The following is a 24,615-nucleotide window of genomic DNA, read 5'->3' as shown; positions in this document are numbered from 1 at the left end:
TTGTATCCTTCCAGACTTCTTTCTATGGATTTACATATATATGTAAAACAACATATAAAATGTGTAGTGTTGCTTTTTGTGCGTTCATTTAATATAATCTGTATTATATTGTACCTACATTTTGCAGATTGCTTTATTCACTCAAAATTATACCATGAAGATCCAGTTCTGTTATTACATAGAGAGTTACCTCATACACCATGGTTTATATAGGCATTCCTTTATTTATAAGCCTTTAGTTTGTTTCCCAATTAGAACGTTTGAAAACAGTACTTCAGTAAACATACATAGATGTATTGTAAAGGTATACAGGTGTTTTGGAAATGTGCATTTTAAATTTTGATATAAATATAGGGCATCTGTTAATTTTTGTTTTCTTGAATATTAATGTCATTGATCATCTTTTTTTTTTTTTTTTTAAGACACATTTCTTAAGTCTTCAAGTCTTTTGATCCATAGGGTTCCCTTTTTTCCTAGGAATGTGATGAAGAAATCAAATTGTTGGTCCCACAGGGTTTCCCCAGTCAAACTTTCTGGATTTTATTCCTATGGTACCATTTACAATATTCTCTGTCTTCCATATTTCCTACAAATTGGTGCTTTATGTTAGAGTCTTAATCAGATTCAGTTTCAATTACCATGGCTAGATTCCTCATAGGGCATATGGAGTTCTCCCATCAGGAGGCACATAATATCTGGTTGTCCCTTAAAGCCTAGATCCCTTAATTCATTAAGAGTTGCAGAATAGTGATATCTTATCATTCCATATTCATTTACTAGCCTACTTTTTTTTTTAATAAAGAAAACTTCCCTTTGTCTGCTATTTGGAAACTACCAGTACAGTTCGCATAGGACAGGCAGGATAAATGCTTGACTCTTTCCCTTTATTTACTGATTTTCAAAATAATGAGTTGGTTCCCTATCATCTTTCAAACATGACCAATTTTTTCCAGTATTATCATAAGCATATACCTTTAAACATTTGATATATTTCTATCCATTATAGTTAGTCTCTTTACTGATGATCAACTTATCCAGTCTTTGGCCACTGGGAGCCTCTACACACTGGCTACTGTGTCCTTTTGACAGAACCTTAATGGTCTGTGATAGGCTCCTTGTTTTCTGAGACTCCAAGATGTTGGAGGCTCTACTTCTCTGTTTCCTGCCCCCAGACTAGACGTCAACATTTCTCCTAGGATCCTTGGTTCCTTTTAGTGTAAAATGGTGTTTGGAAATAAAAATCTGGGCCCTGGTCATTATGATCTTTCCAATCCAGATTCAAGACTAAAGGATTTTTACTTCTACTCAATAATCTACATTGTCTTTTTCCCACAAATAAAATCCTAGTTCTCAAGACAACAGCATACAATCACTCATCTGCATTATCTCACCATATACAGATAACAATTTCAGAATAACAATACCAGTGCTGTGCCACCAAAAATGTGATTACTACAAAGAGTTTAGGATTCTTTTGGAGATATTTCTGTCCTTATCTTAAGGTGTATTATATTAGAATATACATCAATGTTGTTGTGTTTTAAAGTTACTTTATGTGTGATTATGTTAGCGCCTGGATACACAGGTTCATTTGTTTCATTTTGGTTTTGACTTAAAGTTTTTAATTTTTAATTTTTGTAGGTACATAGTTGGTGTATATATTTGTGGGAAATATGAGATATTTTAATATGGGCATGAAATGTGTAATAATAAAATCAGGATCAATGGAGTATTCATCACCTCAAGTATTTATCTTTGTGTTACAAATAATCCAATTATATCATTTTAGTTTTTTTAAATGCACAATTAAATTATTAACAATAGTCACCCCACTATGCTATTAAATACTAGATCATATGTATCCTTTCTAACTACTTTTTGAGAATTGTTTTCCTAAAAAAGTTATGTTAAAATTTTATAATATACTTACATGGTTCCAAAGTCAACTCTACAGAAGGAAGTATACTCAAAGAAGACTAGCTTTTCTCCCTGTTTTTTTTTATGCTATTTGTTCCCATCCCCTGTAAGTAATCATTTTCCTTTTATTGCAGATTATTTTTCCCTTTTAAATACAAATATATGTATAAAAGAAGATATAGAATTTAATATCTATACATATATTTATTTATTCATTTCTCTTCCCTTATGTGGCCAGTATGATATTATGCACACTTTTATCCATCATGCTTTTTTAAAAATAAGCAACAAATCTTGGACATCACTCCATCAGAGTATGGAGATATATTCTTTGTTCCTTTTCTACCAGTACCCTGTTGAGAGATACTTGCATCATTTCCAATCTTTTGCTGTTATAAAAAAGCTGAAATTAAGAACACTGTACATATTTTTAAGACAGAGAGCCAAATCATGAGTGAACTTCCATTCACAATTGCTACAAAGAGAATAAAATACCTAGGTATACAACTAACCAAGGGACGTGAAGAACCTCTTGAAGGAGAAAACTGCAAACCTTTGCTCTAGGAAATAAGAAAGGACACAAACAGATGGAAAAACATTCCGTGCTCATGGTTAGGAAGAATCAATATTGTAAAAATGGCCATACTGCCCAAAGTAACACATTTTCAATGCTATCCCCATCAAACCACCATTGACTTTCTTAACAGAATTGTAAAACATCATGTTAAATTTCACAAGAAACCAAAAAAAAAAAAAAATGCCTGCATAGCCAGACAATCCTAAGCAAAACAAACAAACCTGGAGGCATCATGCTACCTGACTTCACAGAACTAGAAAAGACAATCCTAAGATTCAGATGGAACCAACAAAGAGCCTGCATAGCCAAAGCAAGACTAAGCAAAAAGAACAAATCTGGAGGCACCACATTACAGGACTTAAAACTATACTATAAGGACATAGTCACCAAATCAGCATAGTACTGGTATAAAAATAGGCACATAAACCAATGGATCAGAATATAGAACTCAGAAATAAGGCCACATACTTAAGCCAACTGATCTTCAACATAACATAAAAAAACATAAAACATAAAACATAAAACACAAAAAACATAAAATGGGGAAAGGACACCCTATTCAACAAATAGTGCCGAGATAATTGGCAAGTCACATGTGGAAGAACGAAACTGGATCCCCATCTCTCACCTTATACAAAAATCAACTCGAGATGGATCAAAGACTTAAATCTAACACCTAAAACAATAAAAATTCTGAAAGATAACATCGGAAAAACTCTTATAGACATTGTCTTAAGTAAAGACTTCATGACTAAGAACTCAAAAGCAAACGCAACAATGACAATGATAAATAGGTGGGACTTAATTAAACTAAAAAGTTTCTGCACAGCAAAAGTAATGGACAGCAGCATAAACAGACAAGCCACAGAGGGGGAAAAAATCTTCACAATCTATACATCTAAAAGAGGACTAATATCCAGAATCTGCAAGGAACTCAAAGAAATTAGTGAGAAAAAGGTGAACAATTCCGTGAAAAAAATGAGTGAAGGACATGAATAGACAGTTCTCAAATGAAGATATGCAAATGGCCAACAAACATATGAAAAAATTCTCAACATCACTAATGATCAGGGAAATGCAAATCAATACCACAATGTGATATACCACCTTATTCCTGCAAAAGTGACCATAATCAAAAAATCAACAAATAATACATATTGGCAGGGATGCGGGGAAAAGGAAACACTCTTACACTGCTGGTGGGAATGTAAATGAGTACAAAGCACTAGTGCAACTATTACAAACCATGGAAAAGAGAAGTGTGGAGATTTCTTAAAGAAATAAAGGTATTAGGTCTGATGTTTAAGTCTTTAATCCATCTGGAGTTAATTTTGGTGTAAGGTGTCAGGAAGGGGTCCTGTTTCTGCTTTCTGCACATGGCTAGCCAGTTTTCCCAACATCATTTATTAAACAGGGAGTCCTTTCCCCATTGCTTGTTTTTGTCAGGTTTGTCAAAGATCAGATGGTTGTGGGTATGTTGTATTTCCTCTGAGGTCTCTGTTCTGTTCCATTGGTCTATATCTCTGTTTTGGTACCAGTACCATGCTGTTTTGATTACTGTAGCCTTGTAGTATAGTTTGAAGTCCATAAAAACCCTAGAAGAAAATCTAGGCAAAACCATTCAGGACATAGGCGTAGGCAAGGACTTCATGACCAAAACGCCAAAAGCAATGGCAACAAAAGCCAAAATAGACAAATGGGACCTAATCAAACTCCACAGCTTCTGCACGGCAAAAGAAACAGTCAGTAGAGTGAATCGGCAGCCAACAGAATGGGAAAAAATTTTTGCAGTCTACCCATCTGACAAGGGGCTGATATCCAGAATCTACAATGAACTAAAACAGATGTACAAGAAAAAACAAACAAGCCCATTCAAAAATGGGCGAAGGAAATGAACAGATACTTTACAAAAGAAGACATACAGGAGGCCAACAAACATGAAAAAATGCTCATCATCACTGGTCATTAGAGAAATGCAAATCAAAACCACATTGAGATACCATCTCACACCAGTTAGAATGGCGATCATTAAAAAATCTGGAAACAACAGATGCTGGAGAGGACGTGGAGAAACAGGAACACTTTTACACTGTTGGTGGGGATGTAAATTAATTCAACCATTGTGAAAGACAGTGTGGCGATTCCTCAAGGACCTAAAAATAGAAATCCCATTTGACCCAGCAATCCCATTACTGGGTATATATCCAAAGGATTATAAATCATTCTACTATAAGGACACATGCACACGAATGTTCATTGCAGCACTGTTTACAATAGCAAAGACCTGGAACCAACCCAAATGCCCAATGATGATAGATGGGGATAGGGAAAATGTGGTACATATACACAATGGAATATTACGCAGCCATCAAAAACGATGAGTTCACATCCTTTGTAGGGACATGGATGAACCTGGAAACCATCATTCTCAGCAAACTGACACAAGAGCAGAAAATCAAACACCACATATTCTCACTCATAGGCGGGTGTTGAACAATGAGAACACATGGACACAGGGAGGGGAGCACTACACACTGGGGTCCATTGGGGGGAATTGGGGGAGGGACAGTGGGGTGGGGAGGTGGGAAGAGATAGCATGGGGAGAAATGACAGATACAGGTGAGGGGAAGGAAGGCAGCAAACCACACTGCCATGTGTGTACCTATGCAACAATCTTGCATGTTCTTCACATGTACCCCAAAACCTAAAATGCAATAAAAAAATAAAAAGAATTAAAAAAAAGAACTAAAGGTAGATCTACCATTTGACCCAGCAATCCCACTACTAGGTATCTACTCAGAGGAAAAGAAATCATTATATAGAAAAGATACGTGCACATCCATGTTTATAGCAGCAAAGTTTGCCATTGCAAAAATATTGAACCAGCCCAAATGCCTATCAATCAATGAGTGGATGAAAAAATTGTGATACATATATATATATGTGTGTATGTATATATATATACATATATATATCACATATATATATGTGATATATATATGTATATATATATATTTCATTTCTTTTTATGGCTGAATGGTATTCCATGGTTATATATATATATATATATATATATATATATATATATCACATGTATATATATGTGAGTTATATATATATATATCTCACATGTATATATATGTGAGATATATATATGTGTATATATATATGTGATATATATATACACATATATATCTCACATATATATACATGTGAGATTATATATATATATATATATATATATATATATATATATAACCATGCAATACCATTCAGCCATAAAAAGAAATGAAATGGTGGCATTCGCAGCAATCTGGATGGAATTGGAAACCATTATTCAAAGTGAAGTAACTCAGGAATAGAAAACCAAACATGTATGTTCTCACTCATAAATGGGTGCTAAGCTATGAGGATACAAAGGCATAAGAATGATACGGTGGACTTTGGGGACTTGGGGGAAAGGTTGGGAGGGGGTAAGGAATAAAAGACTACCATCAGTAGAGTGTATACTGCTCGAGTGATGGGTGCACCAAAATCTCACAAGTCACCACTAAAGAACTTATGTAACCAAACCCCACTTGTTCCTGAAAACCACATGGAAATAAAATGAACTATAGGACATCTAACAATGATGGGACATTCAAATGGCCCACAAGTATCCTTTTCTGGGGCAAATGCCGAGCCATTGATTTTCTATGGCTCTCCCACCCAATGGCCTCTCTAGCCTCCCCAACCATTGTCAGTGGAACTGCTAGCTCCATATAATAGGGACTTGGTCATCTTTGGTGCCAACCTTTGGGGTCATACGGCCATATCCAGCCCTGGTGGTCCATCGGTTCCCTCATAATACTCAACACTTTCTGGCCTTACCCAACACAGGTTCTCTGGTCACTTGGACTCCTAGGGATCCGTCCAAATTCAAGCAGATGATTCTTTTTCACGAAGGTGGATTACAGGCTATAGAAGCGAGGGTATGCAACCCCTTGCCAACCCTCACCATTGAGACCATTATTCCTTGTGATTTTACCATGGTCATAGCACCCATTGAATTCACCAGCCTGATAATACACGTTGATGCCCTGACTCAAAGGACAGCAAGCTGGGTCAAACTGAAAACGATTGTGTTAATCATGGGGAGAGTCAAATGGACCCCAGTAATACTTTCCATATGGGTGAAATTTGTCAATCCCCACAAATATATGAATACTTTTGGACGCCAAGTCATGGATTTCCAACTCTGATTCCCGTTTCCTGAGCACAACCCCCATATTCCATTTCTGTGTCCGTTCTTTGACCCGAATGCCATCCACAGAGAGTCGACACCTGGACCCAGGGCAGGAAAATACACAGATGGAGCAGTGAAATATCCAACATGACTTTTCTGTTTTTCTGGAAAGCAGGCACCACCCCTTTCTAAGGCTTTCCACAGTTATGATGGACTTAAAGGTTAGCTAATTTCAGGCCCTTCCCGACAGGAAATGAAAGTATTGGCTTATGGACCCATGCCTACCACCACACGGATCTTGCAGAAAGGAGAGGAAGATGGTAACTACAGGCCTGGCTATGCCTGATATGGTTGATGGCTTGGATCCAGAACACAGTTTTCCCTACTCAGTGCCGGACCATCCGGGCGGTATTGCGCCCACAGTGTCATCCTGATGTGTAGTGTACAACTATTCCTCTACAAAGCCATAGACTGGGCATATGAACAGTATCCTGACCAGCCATGTGGATGAACAAAATACAATGCGGTCCTACACTGGTAGTGCTCCCTGGAGCTACCTTTAGCGTAGTTATGATGATAGACTTTCCGACCTTGACCTGTGCCTCCAAGTCCTGGATTTGGCTCAAGAGTCATACTGGCCCTGAGAGCCCATCACTGCATCCTGGATGACGACTATAGACCAACCAGTCACAGTATCTCAAAGGATGGCCACAGTCCAAACAACCACCACCTTCTAGACTCCTGGGTTATAACCCTCTCCTTCCCCGTCCTCCTCATTGTGTGCAAGAAAACACACTTTTAGGACCAGCTTCACTGGAGTCTTCGTACCCATCTGAGGAGAACAAAGCCCATTCCCACCAGGTCTAAAATTTTGGCCTCCTGTGTCTCCTGAGGCAAGGTTACTGCTTGAGACCACCTACCCCCCTGTGCTAATCTGTGTGTATACATGGCTGAAGTTACATCCCAAAGGGCGGACCTCACACATCGTCAGGGCTGCTGCTACCTGCCCCCACGAGCAGACCCCCCCCTCCCCCACTTTTATTTGCTGACCCTAAGCTCGTGAAACAAACCCATAAAGCCATCCACACCAAACGTTTTCATGTTAAGGCCTTTGCTTTTCCTCTATGCTGTGCAGGTCCAGATCAAGGCTGATACATCAGGCCCGATCCCAGGCCCATGGTTCCAGGTCATGCACCTATCCATATGCAGGTGCTCCTATTTTCAGAAAGGTGGTGGGTGGTGGTGGTGCATGGGAATGCTGGAGCTGCTCAGAGGCAGCTGATAGTAGGGAGATCAGGGTCTGGACGTGCAGCTGGAGCTTGCCTGTACTGGTCTCCGACCTCCTTCAGTGAATATCATCAAACGGGAGACTGCTACTAGGAGGAGGTACATATTTTCGTGCTGGGATTTGTAGGGTCACCCCCAGTGCTCTCTATGGCCGGAGCCTAACATTCTGTTAGCTGGCATGGGAGAAAGATTCACAAGGATGAGCTCTAGTGTGCCAAAGCAGGGCAAAGAAGGAGTAACTTGGACCTGACAGACAATACGTTGAGAAATGGCACAATCGGTATCCAAAACCAACAACATATTTAGCCCCAAAAGAACACAGTCCTTCCTGTTAAAAGCGGGAACGACAACAACAAAAGAGTTTCACATCACCGCTGTTAGCTAACAGGGTACCATGGTCCTAGTCAATGTGATAAGAAAAGCGGAAATGAATACCGTAATTGTAATATGCAGAGACGGTGTGTGATTGCCTACCTAGAAAATGCGTGAGACTCCTCTGAAAAAGCATTCTAGTTAAGGAGAGGTGATATGAAGATGGCCGTATGCTCCAAAATATACGAAACCAATCAATCGGCTTCCTCTGAGTGAGAAATGAGTAATCAGAAGACATAATGAGAAATATTCAATGCATAGCAGCAATGAAACTAAAGAGACTGCCATGGATAAACTTAAGAATTATGCGGAAGCTATATAAAGCAATATAAAAGGTGACCGAAGTACTCTGATGAAAAAGTAGAGTCAATGGAAGAACATGAAGAACATGCTGTATTTTGTGGCTGAGGAGCCTCCATCTTCTCATGTTAATGAGATGTTAATTATTCTCACAGTAAACTACATGTCCTAAGAAACTCTAGTTAAAAATCAAGCCAGGGAATTATTATTTTTTTTTTAACTTGAAAACTTTGATTTTGAAGTTCTTATAGAGGACGACGTTTCCCAAAATAGAAGAGATTTTGTAAAAGAAGAATAGTGAGGGGGGGAATTAGTTCCAGTCGCACGAAATCAATTTGTAAATCTATTTTACAGCGGAATTAGCAGTGACGGAATTTAGATCAACGGAAGAAATTTGAAGCGCAAGCGTGGACATTATATGGAAATTCAGTACATGTGATTGGGAAGTATAACAACTGCTATATAAAAGTCAATCGTTTCGTTATGTGCGAGGAGGTTGCACTGGTTACTGTTTAGAAAGGTTAGGATGAAAAAAAGGAATGCTAAGTTGGATCCCATGATACAATAAGAGAAAGCACTTGCTAGGGTGGAGGAGTCTTCTTGCTGTTCATTTGCAGGCTTCCTAGGGGCTGGCCTCGAAGCAGCAGTCGATTTCACGTCCCTGTATCTCAGCTGAGAGGCAAAATGAGAGAGAGCGCTCTGTAGAGGAAGGATGAGACACAGTGCAGTGACATGGGAGTAAGAGACGTAAAAAGAGGATGTCCTTACACGAATGGTGGTTTGGAAAGTTACATTACAATGAACAATAACTTTCCAGACTGTATGGGAGAGAAATAATACACAAGAGAACTGATGTTGGGCATCCACTGATCATAGGGAAAAGGAAACACATCTTCAGTTCTCCATGGACGTCACTTGTTTCGCGGGTCCTTCCTCCACATCCAGATGGCCACACAGGATGCAAGCAGTGTAGATACGACGTGCACTATACTAATGAAATGAACGCAAAGGAAAACTCACTAAGTGCTTACTCTAGGCCAGGCACTGAGCAAAGCAACTTCAGGTGGATGATCTGAAGAGGAAGCTGCAGAGGAGCCGCTGGACAGAAATGCCTACACTCTTAGGGAGTCTTCTCCACAGGAGAGAAGGAGGGTCACAAAGATAATCCAGAATGATCGGATCCATCACAACAACAGTTAACAGTTACTAAGCGCTTACTCTGGGCCTGGCTTTTAGGCTTGAGGTCTCTTTCAAGCCTCACAGCAGCAGCCCCACCTCCGGGAGCAGCGCCCCCGCATCCCTCAGGCTATAGCCTGCGGTACTGTTTCCTGCCAGAAGAGGCACTGTGGGGCGGCGCCCGTCCATTCCCACAGCTCCGGGAAGACCCGGGCAGAGGAGGCTTAGCCCCCTCCCCTCCCGCTTCGTCCTCCTCGTCCTCCTCCTCGTCCTCCTCGTCCTCCTCGTCCTCCTCCTCCTGCTCCTCCTTCTCCCCCTCCTCTTTCTCCTCCGGGTCTGAGGGCGGCGGTCTCCGACTCAAGACCCTGGGGCTCCGGGTCTTCTCAGCAGCCGCCACAACAGCCGCGGCGACGTCACTGTCTTCGCGGCCTGGCACACAGCGCTCCGGCCGCCGAATGCCCGTGGACGCGCATCTCTTCCCAGAGTTCCTGCTTCCTGGGCCAGCCAAAGCCGCAGGTGAGAACGTCCGCGGTAGAGGTGACACCCAGGGCCTGCGGGTCTCAGAGGCCCGGTGGCCTCCTCCTCTCCTCCTTGCCCGAGAGACCCCCACGGGGGCGCCTGCAGCGGGGACACCAAGTGCTCCCGGGAGCCCTGGGATCACTTCTTCTGAGGCATGGAGCCCCTGCTCAGGTGCTTCTGAAAGTTCCTTTGTGGACCCCAGAGACCCCTAGGCAACCGTCTGTCCTGCCCCGCGCCCCCGCCGCCCCGCGCCGCCCCCCGCCGCCCCCGCAGCACCCCGCGGGCCCCCAACCTCCGTGATGCGCATGCCCAGGGACCCTGTGAGCTAGAAAGTAGCTGAGCTGGTGCAGTACCTGCTGGTTAAGAACCGGAAGACGGTGGCGATCAAAAGGGCAGACATGCTGAAGTATGTCATCAAAAGGTACAGGAGCTTCCTCCCTGAGATTTTCAAGAAAGCCTCTGACCTCCCCGAGTTAGTGTTTGGGTTCTATCTGAAGGAACGTGATCCAGCAGAACACTCCTATGCTTTGATCAGAAAAATCGATCCTGCCCTGGTTTGGGGCCTGACAGGCCACCAGGGCACACCAAAGACCCGGCTCCTGATGATTTCTCTGGACTCCGTCTTCATGCAGGCCGGCTGTGTCCCCGAGAAGGTGGTCTGGGAGGTGCTGAGGGTGTTGGAGGCACATTCGTCTAAAAAGCATTTCGTCTTTGGGGAGTCCATGAAGCCCATCACCAGAGCTAGTGTGCAGCAGGAGTATCTGGTGCACAAATAGGTGTCCCACAGCTATCCCCCGCTCTAGGTATTCTTGTGGGGGCTCTCAAAGGAAACAAGACAGATGGAAGTCCCAGAGTTTGTGGCCAAAGTGAATGACACCCACCCCCATTCCTTTCCGTGGCAGTAAATGAGGCCTTGAGAGAAGAGGAGGCGATACCCTGTGCCCGAGATGCAGCTGCCGTTGGTGACGTGACAAGTGCCAGTGTTAGTGCCAGTTCCAGTTCCAGGGCCTATGCCATGGCTGAAGCAAGCATCAGCACCAGCACCAATGCAAGTGCCAGTGCCAGGGTTAGAGGCATGGCTGGAGCAATGATCAGTACCCGGGACAGTGCCAGTGCTGGTTGCAGTCTCAGGCTAGTGTCAGGGACCCCTTCTGCCAGCAGTGAAGGCTGAAGCTGAGCCTTCACTTTGTTTTGCTGTGGGTAGCCGAAAGGGCCCCACAGCCGTGGGCACTGGGGCCCTGACTTTTCAAGAGTCGAGGGGTAGAGTGGGGTTAGGGAGAACATGCCGCCCATGGTGTCTGTGTTCCAGTTCTATTTGTGTTTCCCAGTGATTTAGCCTTCAATTTGCGTATTGCAAAGTTCTGTTTCCCTTAACTTGTCTTAAAATGATAATTAACTTACAGGAAATAAACCGGTTAAAACTACATGGTGATATAATTATATCAAAGTTGAAACAAAAACCATACCCAAGCATCTTTTTTTTTTTTTTTTCAAAATCCTTTGTTCCATAGACACTTGATTGAATATTTAAGTTGGACATCTAGGTTTATGAATGACGTTGGTCAAATGTTTTATTGTTCTCTGTTTCGGTTTTAGCAGGAGGGATTTGCTGTTTCATAAAGTAAATCAGGATACTATATCATTTAATGGCTGTAACTTATCACAGCACTGGAATAAGCTGTTTTTTGGAAGTTTGAGAGACTACCAGTACACTCATTCCCGCCTCCAAATAGAAAAAGATAAAAAGGCAATCAGTGTCTGTTGCACAAAATTACAACCGCTCTCTGCTTGTATTTGCCTAATTCTCCAGAATGTAGGGAAAAATAAAAATTCAATGAATTAGACACCTTGCTCATCGACTCATTTGTTCAACATACATATACTGACTACCTGCTATATGTGAGGCACTGTGCCGGGCGCTGGAGGTACAGGAATGCACCAGACTCAGCCTCTGCCCCACATCTGAGAGTCTAGATGGGGCTGTCATGTAAGTAAATCAGCCAGATGTATTCATTGCCGGGATGAGGATAAGGACCAGGTGGTATGGGAACCTAGAGGAGAGACATTTAATCCTGGGTGGTGGGTGTCTGGGAGCAAGGAGGGCTTCCTTGCCGCGAGATGCCATCTGAGATCTGAAGCACTGAAGGAGTCGTCAGTGCAGTGCGTCCCCGAGGCAGGGTATTGTGGGCATTGGGAGCATTCCATGTTCTTCAGTGGAACTGGATGGTTAGAATTTGGGGAGACTGTGGAGAGATGATCTGGGAGTGGGGACATGTACAGGAGCCAGGAGCCTCAGTTGGTGGACTTCAGGGCTGAGAGATTAAGAAAATAATAAAATAAAATAAACGTGTAGTGGAAAGTGACTCTTTGGAAAGAAGCTGCTCTTGGCCCTTGGGTGAGCCAGAGAAAAGACTCCACCTGTGGCATGCCTGGAAGCTGCCCTGGACTCCTGTCCCTGTGCAGTTTCTACAGGGCACACAGCAGGTGCTTTACATTCAGCATCCGTAAAGAGCGATGGGCAAGGGGGTAAGTGTTGCACTCACCGGAGCTGATTCCCAGAAGCCACTGAGCAGATGTTCGTCCCTGAAGCGTGGGAGAGACAGAGCTCAGTGGGTGATACGACTGCAGAGAGTCGTTGTTGCTGTTGTTTTCAGAATCAAAGGCCTAGATGTTAGAATGGATAAGTTATCCTGTCTATACAGAGGGTAAACTGTCTGTAGGGGTGAGAGATAAGTTTAAACTAGCCTGGAACGAAGCTAGGAAGAGCCTTGGTGGCCAGGCTGAGGAGCTCAGATCCGGCTTGGCTGGCCCAGGAAGCTATGGAGGTTTTCTGAGTGGGGTGCGGGATCTGCTGAAGGCCAAACCCTACCACAAACTACAGTGGCCAGCACTAGCGTGGTTTTTAAAGGACCAGTATTCTCCATGCCTTAGAATAATCCTGGTGGGTATAGTGATTATAATAACTAGCCTAAAATTATCTTCAGTTCTTAGAGATTGACATGCATGTTTTACATCCCTGCCCGCTGCCCTCGCAAAGCCTTTTTGTGCCCTTCGTCACAAACACCGTGGGATCCTGCCACCAGTTCTCTCAAGGCCTACCCTACCATGTGTAGGATCCAGCGAATGTAACATTGCAACCCCTCACTCACATTCCTCCGCTGGCATCAAAGAAAGGCTGGAGGTGGTGGTGGTCGGGTGAGGGTGGGGGTCAAAATATGAAAACATGTAATCTGAGGTGAATGGGGAAAGGGTTTTGGAAGGGCTCTGTCTTAGTTTGGGGTGGGGATAGTTGGAGCTGATTATGTGTACCTCAATCTGAGGCCTTTCCTCAAAATCCCAAGCCACTTGCTCTCCATTTGAAGCCAGTAAACATTGTCAGGTATGAAGGGTGCATGCATTTGGGCAGGGAGAGATGATATTTTTTCCACACTGTTACACTGAATTGCCCTCCTCAAGGCCCATAGCAAGATACCTGTGGAAAAGGCATTGTGTGTAGGCCACAGCCCTAACAGGTACTTAGGAACAAGCAATGCTGTCCCATGACTATCACCGCATACATGGGTCCAGATACATGTATATGTCTTAAGCTCCCCTCCAACAGCCAACCCTATCCCAACTAAATATCTTTCTCCAGAGGTGTAAAAAGATATTGACCCATAAAACCACCCAACACTTCCAGATTTATTTCAGTCTCAACGAGAGAGAAGCAAGAGAATGTGCCAGCAGGGAGGATGGGTCGGCCTCCTGTGAGAGTGGGTCCTTGAGAGTGTTGCTCTCCCCTGGGCAGGCTGAAACACTAGAGCCGCCCAGTCTGCAAAGCTGAGGGCCCCACTCTGGGAGCATCAGCGGGATTCAGCTCCTCATTCAGAAAGTAAACAGATCAATGTAATTTGACGTTGGCCCCTGTGACGTCCTCCCACCCATTACTGTGTGTCCGAAAGGCCTGCTGTCTCTCCACTGACCGTGGTGATTGCTTGTGTTGCAATTTCTAACAGGTTAAAGAAACAAGTATGCTCCAACCCCCCCTTTCAGAATTCTCCCGCGGATACTGTGTTGCAGCACATGCCAAGGTCACCTTAGGAAGGCAAAAGAAAAGAAAAAAAATGAAGCCCTCACCTTCTGTAAAGGAACAATGCATAGTTGGAGACGAGGTCGCCTGTTGGAAGGGCTCTCTGTCTTGCGGTGGGGCAGGGTGGGGCTTGGGAGCTCTTTGTCAGTACAGGGGCTAACGCCTTTTCTGAGATCCACAGATTCTTCCTCCACATGACCCTCCCGCCTCCGCATGTAAACACCGCCCAGTTTTCCTCAGATATGAAGACCGTGCGCATTGCTGCGGGGAGAGAGACGTTACTCCGTCCTCATTCCTGCATGTAAGTGCCCCACCAGGGTCAGAGCTGCCAGCTGTGGAAGACTCACCGTTGACTGGCCACGGCCCATTGCCACCAGGACCCGGGAACAAGCAGCGCTGCCTCGAGGAGGAGGGCGGACAGCCTCACAGGGCTAAGGCAGATGCTAGCTCTCTCCCTCCGCAAGCCCACCACCGCGAAAGCTGATCACCCCCAGTTCACCCGACGTGTTGAAAGTTACATCAAATGCCACAAAGCAAAAAACAGTCAAGCGTGCCGGCGTTTATTTCAGGCCCGGTGACCGGGACACCGCGGGCGGGCAGGGGCATGGAGCAGCAGAAGGGGCTCGGTCACCGTTCAGACCTTTGTGTCTGTGGCTCCGGTGGTCTCAGATTCTGAGTGTCGGGTGTCCTCTCCTAGGGAGAAAAGCAGAGTGACAAGTGGACCTTGGAAGCCCTGGGGATTTCTGGCTTGGTCTGAGGTTCTCTTGGTGGAACAGCAAGGGGCGGCGGATGGGCTTGGTGGTGAGCAGTGAGAGAGGCAGAGGCTGGCTCCCAAGGAGCTCTCACCTGAAGCACTTGGTGAAACATGCCAGGGCCCTCTGGAGCCGGCTCCTCCAAGACCCTCGCAGAAGAGCAGGTTCCCTGGGCAAGCCTGTGCCCCTGGATGGGTCCTCCGTGGCGTCAGACGCAACAACCAACTCCTCAGGATCTTTTCGCGGCCCTTTCACATTCTGAAAGACAAACTAAACAGCCGGATCCTAATGGCCCTCCCATCCCCGGCTTCCGTTACCCCATCCGGCAACTGTTGTGTGCCTCCCCCGGCCCTCTTCCAGGGGCTGGGGATGCAGCAGTGACCTGCACAGACGAAAGTCCAGCCTCCCAGAGGACATTCCAGGACAATGGAGGGAAGCCAGACTCACCAGGTCAGCAGGTGGAAGGAAGGGAGTGAAGATCATGCTTCCAAGAGTGTGTGATGTGCCAGTAGGGACCAACACGACTTCGTTGAAGACACCGGTGAAGCTCGTCACTCTGCCGGGTGCAAGGAGGCCGAGGGCCTGCCCCCTCCACGCCCCATTCCGCCCCTCTGCCCCTGCCCCATCGTCCCTCCCTCCTCCAGCCTTGTGCTCCAGCAGTGGATACGTTTGTGGTACGTCACATTCCGTCTGTTCCTGTGTCTCTTACTCCCACTCCTCCAATCTTCCTTTCCTCTGTTGCTTCCTCCTGGCCCTCCCAGCAGGCTTGAGCCACGTTTCTGCTTGCTGAGCAGAACGGCCCTGAAGGTCCTCCTCGAGAGAACACGATGTGTAGAGGTCTTCTAGCAGTAGCTCATCTTATTTGCCAATGAATGGTTCATCGCATGCCAAGGTCACACAGGGTCCTAGTTTGCTGTGGGCAGGACCATTCCAGTTTTAAAACTTAAAGGCCCCTGTCCCAGGAAAGCTCTCCATCCCAGGCAAAGTGGGACAGTTGGTCATCCTACTTCACTCACGTGGACACTATTGTGACGTTACTGTGCACTGTTTTTCTCACATTTAACAGTTAAACCTTGCAGATGAAATTGTAAGCGTGATCCTGATACATAAGATGTCGTCATTTATGAGTAATGGATGTGTATTGAAGGCTCTTTGTATCTTCATAGGGTGGAGGTAAATGCAGCGTTATGTGTTTGCCCCCTGAATACACATCCACTAAAAGACTATGATTGGACCTCAGCCATCACATCTGCTCTTGGGGTGTCACACCAGAGTTCTAGGTGGACCCAGAGTTGCAGAGACAAGGTCAGGGGAAGGAGCCGAGAAAGAGGTTAACAAGACCGCAGATGCTGCAGATGGGATCCACACGAAGATGTCCTTCCCACCAGCCAGGCCATCGCTGGCTTTGTAAGGTAATGAGATTAGTAACGTTAGAGGTGTTGAAACACAGCCCGAGTGGTCACTTGTACAGTATGCTGCAGAGAGGAGGGTTCAAATGGTTCCAGACAGCCCTGAGATTCACAGGATTCGTGTGCAAATCAGAGGTAAAGAGCCCTTAGCTTTCATGTGAATGCATCATTCCCTCTGATGTGCACAGAAATTCTCACCGAAATCTTGTGAATTTCCAGCAAGTGTTTCGAAATACTTAGAAACTCCTCCAAGAAGTGAGCAGGTCTTGTCTGTCCTATCTCCCTTTTCTCTCCTTGAGTCTACTCCAGTTGGGTTTTCTCCTACACCACTCCACTGAAACTTAGGAGTTAATTGAACATGAACCAATGAACAAGTGAAAGTAATGTTTCTTATATGACTAGCTATGTGATTAAAATGACCAAACTGGCAAGTTGTGTTTAAATGCTTAATAAAAGCTAGGTTTAAATTGTTAACTTAAAGAAACGAATGAAATGAAGACCCAGAAAGCTACACTGTCATCTCTCAGCACAACTTTCATTCTCATATAAAGAAACTCATTTTCTAAGTAGGAAGGTTGTTCCAAACTGCTGGAGATTTCCCAGGAATGAAGGCCCAGGTTTTGTGCAGTTTCCATCTGTCTCCTTGTAGACGCAGCCATCTGCCACCAGGTGGCAGAACAAGACGAGAAACCTGTGCCCCACGGAGTCCTTGAGCCCCTTCTGCTGCAGTTTTTGAGTGAGTTTTCTCAGGGGCCGGGATCTGTCCCAGGGAACCATCCCAAGGTCTTGCCCACCTAAGATATTCCAGGGTGTACCCAGGGCCTGGTCCGGGGTTTCTGACGTCTACGATGACGCTTAAGGCAGTGACATGGATCAGCAGGGCCTCTGGGCTAGGAGACTCAATTCACCTCCTCATTAGTAACCCTGGGATGTGGTAGTAGGTTGCTTTAGGCAGGACGAGGGGCCAGTTGTATCTGTCAGTATGTCAGGGTAGTGACATCTGTGATTCTGCAGGGACATTTAGACAGCAGGGAATCAGAAACGCGGGAAAGTGAGGGTCAGCAACCGAAAACCTTGCCAACTGCTATGGACTGAATTGTGTTCCTCCACCCCGCAATTAATGGGTTGAAGCCCTGACGCCTAATGGGACTGTATCTGGAGCTAGAGCCTTTAGGAGGGAATTGGGGTTAAATGAGGTCATAAGGGTGGAGGCCTGCTCCGACTGGATTAGTGTCCTTATGAGATGAGACGCCACAGAGCTCATTGTATCTATCAGTATCTCGAGGTAGTGACAACCGTGATTCTGCAGGAACATTTGGACAGCAGGGATGTCTCTTCCTCTCTGCACCGCATGCACCCAGGAAAGGCCGTGTGACGTCTTAGCAAGAAGGAGGCCAACCATGACGAGAGCCTTCACCAGAAACCAAATCGGAGAGCCTTCACCAGAAACCTTGATCTCGATCTTCCCACTTGGCAGAACTGTGAGAAAATAAATGTCTGTTGTTTAAGTCACCCAGCCTGTGGTATTTTGTTACGGCAGCCCGAGCGGACTAATACACCAACCGAGAGATTTTTCAAAGAAATGAGTCCCGGGCTGGCCCAGAAGGCCAGGCTGCTCAGTCCCCGGAGCCTGATGGCAGGTGAGGCGGACAACCCTGCCCAGCTCAGTCACATTTTCTTTTCTTTCTGAGTCTCCTTTGAGAAAATGAGCTGCCTCGGTGCCACTGCCTTGAAGGGACGCAGAGTTCTGCAAGGAGTCAGGGAGGGGCTGTGAGTGACGGTGACAAGACCCACCCCCGAATCCCCATCCTGCAGATGGGTGGGATTTATATCAAGAAAGGCTACCGTGTCAGTCCCCAGTTTTATGCCGTGTCTCCCTCAGCTGAGATTTAAACAAGTATGTAGGTATTCAAGAAAAAGTTGATTTTAAAATTTGGAGCAGATGTTACAGGGAGGAGGGGTCAACTGGATTTTGCCAGCCCTGAGACTGAACTGGATAAATTACAGGTAAATTACATGTGTGAAAGCGCTGGGTACGTGAGAGGATCTCAATACGATTTTCTCGGCTTGCAAGCAAGTTTCGCAGAAGCTCCTGCAAGAGGGGAAGTGACTCTCATTATTCTCATTATTACCAATCGCAACAGTTTCTTTTATTAAAGACCTGTTTACAATATTGCCTTATTTGCGCAAATACAGATGATAAAACAATAGTCTCCCTTGTCCACGCCTCTCCATCACCAGCCCCCTTAGCAGGGGTTTAATGTGTTTCCTCAAAAATTCCTCAGTCAATGCATTTACATGCACATACATGCACTAATAGAAACATGCGCTTGCCTTTCGTGGGGCCATAAGGTACGTATTGGCTCTTGATGCACGTATGGTGTGGCACTTGATTTTTGCATTTTACAGCAAGTCTGGGTGAACTTCTCCTGTCAGTTCATGAAAAACTGTCTCATCATTTTTAGCTTCTACACAGTGTTCTAGGTGATATGCCATACTTCTTTAACTACTTCCACACACAAGGACCTTTCACATTTTTTCCCCAACTTTTAAAGTTCTCAAAAGTTTTTCCAATATCTTTGTTCAGAGAGGATGTGCCACTCTAGAAGAGATACACAGACATGGAACTTTGGCACAAAACTCTACAAATATTTGAACCCTGAGCAACCATTGAGAAATGGATCTGAAAAGAGGTGGGACCAATTTATTCTCTCAGGAGCACGGTAGGATAGTATTCTTTGTCCTTCACCGTCGCTCTTGACGTTATTCGTTCCTTTAAATATTTGCTAATCCGGTGGTTGATATATGAAAGGGTTTGAGACAAAGCCTTCCTTACAGAATCTGTGAGGGTCCAGGGCTGGTCATGCCAGGGCGGGTCATGCCCGACATACTCAGATGTCGCCTCCAGTGGACCGGTTGGGGAGAGGCCAAGAAAGGCACAGCAGAGTACAACAGAGAGTGACAGGAGGAAGTTTCAGGGGCCATGAGAAGGCTCAGAGAGGGCACCCACTCAGGCCTGGGGGTTGTAATGGAGTCAGTGGAGGTTTCCCAGAGGATTAGATGCCTGAAATGTGTGAGGAAAGAGATTAGTCCGGGAAAGGGAGAGGAGGAGCAGCACTCGAAGCACAAAGACCAGGCCACTGAGGTGGTTTTGGAAACTGCAAATAAGCAGAGCCAGTTTCTATTCTGTGCACTTGTAGCAGTCAAGATTGGCTACCATGAGGCGGTGCAGGATTAGAAACGTGTGTCCCAGTGGAGACCGTGAGTTCCTCTGCTGCAGTTCTATAGAATGAGGGTGCTCGGTCAGGAGCTAGCCTGAATTCCAAGGTCCAGCCCATGAGGATCTTCTGGGTTGCATCAAGGCCCTGGACTAGAGTTTCTGAAGTCTGTCGTGGGACTTAAGATAGTGAGATTATTATATATAGTGAGATTTTATATATATATATATATATATATATATATATATATATATATATATATATATATATATTTTTTTTTAAGGACCTAGTCTGGGAGACTCAAGTCAGCTGCCCACCCATTCTGTAGCCCTGGGCTGTGAAAAGAGGCAATTTTAGGCAGGGTGAGATGCCAATGGTGTCATGAAGTATTTTAGGGGTTAGTGAGGGCAACCTTAGAGGATACTGAGAATACTTGCACTGGGGCTCATGGGAGGCATAATAGCCCCCAGGACAGCAGTGTCATCAGGTGACTTGCAACTAGGCAGTTGGCTGGCACAGCAGGTAGCTGTGACTGTAGCAGTCCCCTAAGCGACAGGGTCACTGAACGTGTGAGAAGAACAAGAATTGAAGATCATTTAGTCTATGTCGATAGGGCAATGGAAGCTCAGAGAGGTATAGCAACTTGCTCAAGGTAACACAGAAAAAAAAATGTGTCATTATGGTGAGACAGTGAAGTGAGGACACTGTGACTAACACTGACAGATGAAACCTGTCTTCCCCTGGACCTGAGAGGTTCTAGAAACCAAGACTCTGTGCAAATGGGTCATCACAGCAAAGCGCCTGAGGAGGTTCATGGCAGCCAGTTCCCAATCAGCAGCAGTAGTGTGCCTCTGAGGATATAATGTGTGAGGCTGTCTTGGTGTGTGAATCAGCCTCTGGTGGGTGGCTCTGGGACTGGTGCTCTCTCTCTTTCTCTCCGTCTGTCTCTCTGTCTCTGTCTCTGTCTCTGTCTCTCTCTCTGTCTCTGTCTCTCTCTCTCTCCTCTCTCTCTCTCTCTTCTCTTTCTCTCTCTTCTCTTTCTCTCTCTTCTCTCTCTCTCTCTCTTCTCTCTCTCTCTCTTCTCCCCCCCCCCGTGTTTTTGTGTCTGTTCTAGAAGTGAGGTCCTTTTGTCACCAAGCCCTGCTCTATTAAATCCCACTATGACCACTTGGGTTTCAACAGCTGTTTTCCAAGTCATGGCCCCTTGTAAACCCACTGGATTGGTTGGAGGGTGCTATCATTGCAGCCAAGGATCCTCCCTCCAAGCCCAAGGGAATGAGGGAATAAGGTGGCCTCACATCTTGTCCCCTGGGCCTGAGCCTCTTAAGCTGCAGTAGCAGCTTCATCCATGTCTGTGTCCCACACAGTCTCACATCCCTTGCTCTTCCTATGTTCAGGCAGCCCAGATTCATTTCTGGACTGGAGAAAAGGCCTCAGCACGTCCAGGAAGGCAGCTCTGAGTCCAGACATTGAAAACAGCTGGCTCCTGATGGGAGGGAGGCTCTGGGCTCCAAGTTGGAGGAAATAAAAGGGATACTTCTCACCCTTATCCCAGGTCAGAGAGTCTAGGCACAGCAACGCTTTAATGGACACATGCTCATTGATTTATTTTCTTCAATAAAGATTTATTGGTGCCATGCTGTTCGTAAAGCCCTGTGTCCAGGTACTGGCTGTTCCAGGACTAATGAGGTAGAGCTCCTGCTCCAGAGATGAGAGCCTGGGTGAGGACAGTCATGCAAATTAACCAGAGGTGGCAGTCTAGCATGAAAAATGCTACCATAGAGAAGAGTACACAGTGTGTTTGTGTGTTACTCAAATATTTCATCATACAGATAGCGAAATGGAAGCTCAGAAAGGTATAGCAACTTCGTCAAGGTAACACAGAGAGAAAAATGGATCACTGTGGTGAGACAGTCAAGTGAGGACACTGTGATTGGGACTGGCATAGTGGAGGGGAGAAACGTTACCAAGGGAAGAAGGAAGTGTTCTTTTTTTTGAGGGTAGGAACATCAGAGATCAAAAGGACAACTGAAAGGCTGAGTAAGGAAATGGTGGTTCCAGAGGAGAGCCGTAAGTGCTAAGGCCCTGAGGCAGGGTGGAATCAAAAGTTATTTTGGGGGTTACTGAAGGCACATTTTAGCCATGATGCGGAGAAAGATGAGGCTGTAGGAGAGGAGCAGAGTTGAGATGTCCAGATGGAAAGTCTGAGGGATGAGAGACAATGTCCTGCATAGAAAGGGGCTCTTACAGAATCATCTCATTTGGATCCAGATGGCATAGCAGGAAGTCTCCATTGCTGGTCCAGGATGAGTCCTGGGCTCCCATCCCTGTGTAGTTTTCTACAGTGCATACACTGGGCCTTCTAAACACACCAACTCTAGGGCATAATGGTGAGGTCAGACGGATGCCCACCCAAGCTGTTCCCTAGAAGCCAGTGACCGGATACCATCCTCTGTGGCCGGGGGAAGCTGGCAAACACTGCGTAATGAGGACATTGATATAGGTTCATCTAGAATAAAACCAGGATGACATAAAGAAGGGCTGGGTTTCTAGTGGGTGGGGGAAGGGAATGAGTACAAAGAGGCAGAATTGTGGGGATAAGATATTGGAATCAGGCATCGGTGAGAGGGGAAGGCAGAGAAAGAGAGAAAGTGAGGAGAGGGGTAGGAAGGGAGTGACAGAGGGAGGGACGGATGGGGCCAGGGAGGCAGAGAAGAATCTAGGGAGGGAGGTAGAAGAACATTTGGTCCTTTGCATTAGGGATATGGCCGATGAGCTGCAGTCTGCTGGGGCTCCCTCTCTCACACCAGAATTTTTGGAAAAGTATCCACTCTGATGTGCCTCTCTTCCTGGAGAACAGATGCCTTTGTCCTAATTGCTAGGAAGATAATTTTCCTGCACAGTGTTTGGATTTTTGTTTTTGCTTTTTGGCACTGGAATGACCCGGAGTTGCTGGGGAGCTTCCAAGAGGAGGATGCAGGGTCCCAGATCAACTATATCACTCCTCATGGCTGCCACGTACTGAGGGCCTCATACGTATCAGAGACCCTGTCATGTGAACACTTATCTTTCCAACAGTCCTGCAAGTTCAATGTCAGTCAGATTTCACAGAGGTGTAACCTGGGGCTGGAGACTTCGAGATAGTTGTCCAAGGTCACATAGATATTTATCGACAAAGCTGGGACTTGACCCTAGGTCTGACTAAAATGTGGGTGCACCGTGCACCATCCTGGCATCTGCAAACCCCTCCCAGCCTTAATCAAGCCTTCTGTGTCTTGCACCCAGTCCCTAGCCCCCAGATGCTCCCCCTGTCTTAATTACTATTGATTGCTGCATTAAAAACCACCACAAACATATCAGCTTAAAACGATAGACAGTTTTTCTCTCAGAGTTCTGTGGATCAGGGATCTGGGTATGGCTTAAATGGATCCTCTACTTCCAAGTCTCTCCCAAGACTGGCAGCCCAGGGACAACAGCCTCATCCGTAGGCTCGACCGGGGAAGGATTGCCTTCCAAGCTCACTCACGCGGCTGTTGGCAGGATCCAGTTCCTCATCTGTAGGCCCAACTGGGGAAAGACTGACTTCCAAGCTCACTCATGCGATTGTTGGCAGGATCCGGTGGGTTGCTGGCCCGAGGACCTCAGTTCCTCTATGGCTGTTGGCCAGAGACTTTCATCAGCTCCTCGCCAGCTGGCCTTCACCATCTGAGTGAGCACACATGCAAGAAGAGCATGAGGGAGAGAACGAATGCCAGCAGGTCAGAAGTCACAGTCTTGTTATAGCCTAAGCATGGAAATGAGACGCCATCACCTTTGCCAAATTTTGTTGGTTAGAAGCCAGTCACTAGGTCCAGCCCACCCTCAAGGGGAGGGAATTCCATAGGGGCATGGGTGCCAGGAGGGGGGATCCTTGGAAGCCATTCTGGAAGGCTGCCCACCACACCTGCTCCTGCACCCACCTCAGTATAGTGAGCCCCTTTGGGTATCAACGGCCTTGACGGAGCAAATGGTTGATGGGCCACCTTGGACTGTGCTATGTGGCCTGAATCTGTCTGATCCCACCTCTCTTCCAGCAGGCCCAGGACTCGAGTCTGCCTGGCCTTGCGTTCCTCCCCATCCCTACCAACTACTCCCGGTCACTGAGCCCATGGGATGTCACAGCAGCTGAAAATGGACCTGCTCCCTGTGACTGAAGCACATACCCATCGGTTGAGTGGGACTGGGACCCAGGATGGTGCTCCAGGCCTCTCCTGGTAAAGCAGAGATGAAGAGCTCAGTTCACCCACTGAGACAGGGCCCACCTCAGGAGAACATGGGTATAGGTGGGAGAGGGCTGGGTCCAGAGTTATCCGTGAAAGCTGCTGAGATGTTCTTGCTTTTTCCCTCTGGGTTGAGATTCTGGGTAGAATCTTCCCATGTTCTCCAGCAGGCATCAGAGAAACATCTCTAAGGCAATGTGGGAGCACCCATGCCAGAGAAGGAGCCGCTCTGAAGCTGCGTGGAGACCCAGAAGTGTTCAGACGTCTAAGATGGGGGATCTACGCTAGGGAGGAGAGGAGTGAGGCTACATCGGGGATGCTTTCCGTGCCCCTATAATGTATTTAACTCAAAGGCAGAGAGACATGTGAAGCACATAGAGATAGCAAAGCATTTTTAAGTAGGATGGTGGCTGCTGTATTCTTCTCTCTGTTTTTCTGTGGGTTTGAAATATTTCAGTGGTACAATACTCTAAAAGTAGAAAACAGAAGAGAAGGAGGGGCTCTCAGGGACCCTGCACTCCATATTTCCCAGGTG

At 45.9% G+C, this 24,615-nt stretch overlaps 1 protein-coding gene and 1 long non-coding RNA gene across 8 annotated transcripts in view; both read left to right on the top strand.

Annotated features, from left to right (window-relative positions):
* Nucleotides 1–10,028: 10,028 nt before the first annotated feature.
* DMRTC1 (DMRT like family C1) overlaps nt 10,029–24,615 on the top strand; it is a 71,619-nt gene continuing 57,032 nt past the window's right edge. For 2 of the 7 annotated variants that reach the window (XM_074391430.1, XM_039475620.2), the window contains exon 1: nt 10,029–10,370. In XM_074391430.1, coding sequence (XP_074247531.1) covers nt 10,310–10,370 — 61 coding nt within the window. In that variant the 5' untranslated portion in view covers nt 10,029–10,309. Of the gene's footprint in view, nt 10,371–10,686; nt 10,795–11,005; nt 12,218–16,360; nt 16,607–17,252; nt 17,340–17,879; nt 18,116–24,615 lie in introns of those variants that run through there. The other 5 variants (XR_012515577.1, XR_744093.3, XR_012515576.1 and 2 more) reach the window with 5 other exon arrangements.
* Nucleotides 11,086–12,217, top strand: LOC141582688 (uncharacterized). The gene is made up of 2 exons (XR_012515579.1): nt 11,086–11,176; nt 11,276–12,217. It is a non-coding gene; the product is annotated as an uncharacterized LOC141582688 (long non-coding RNA).

This window comes from Saimiri boliviensis, chromosome X (genome assembly GCF_048565385.1).
Source record: "Saimiri boliviensis isolate mSaiBol1 chromosome X, mSaiBol1.pri, whole genome shotgun sequence".
NCBI classification, from domain to species: Eukaryota; Metazoa; Chordata; class Mammalia; order Primates; family Cebidae; genus Saimiri; species Saimiri boliviensis.
This window is presented reverse-complemented; position numbering and strand designations above follow the sequence as displayed.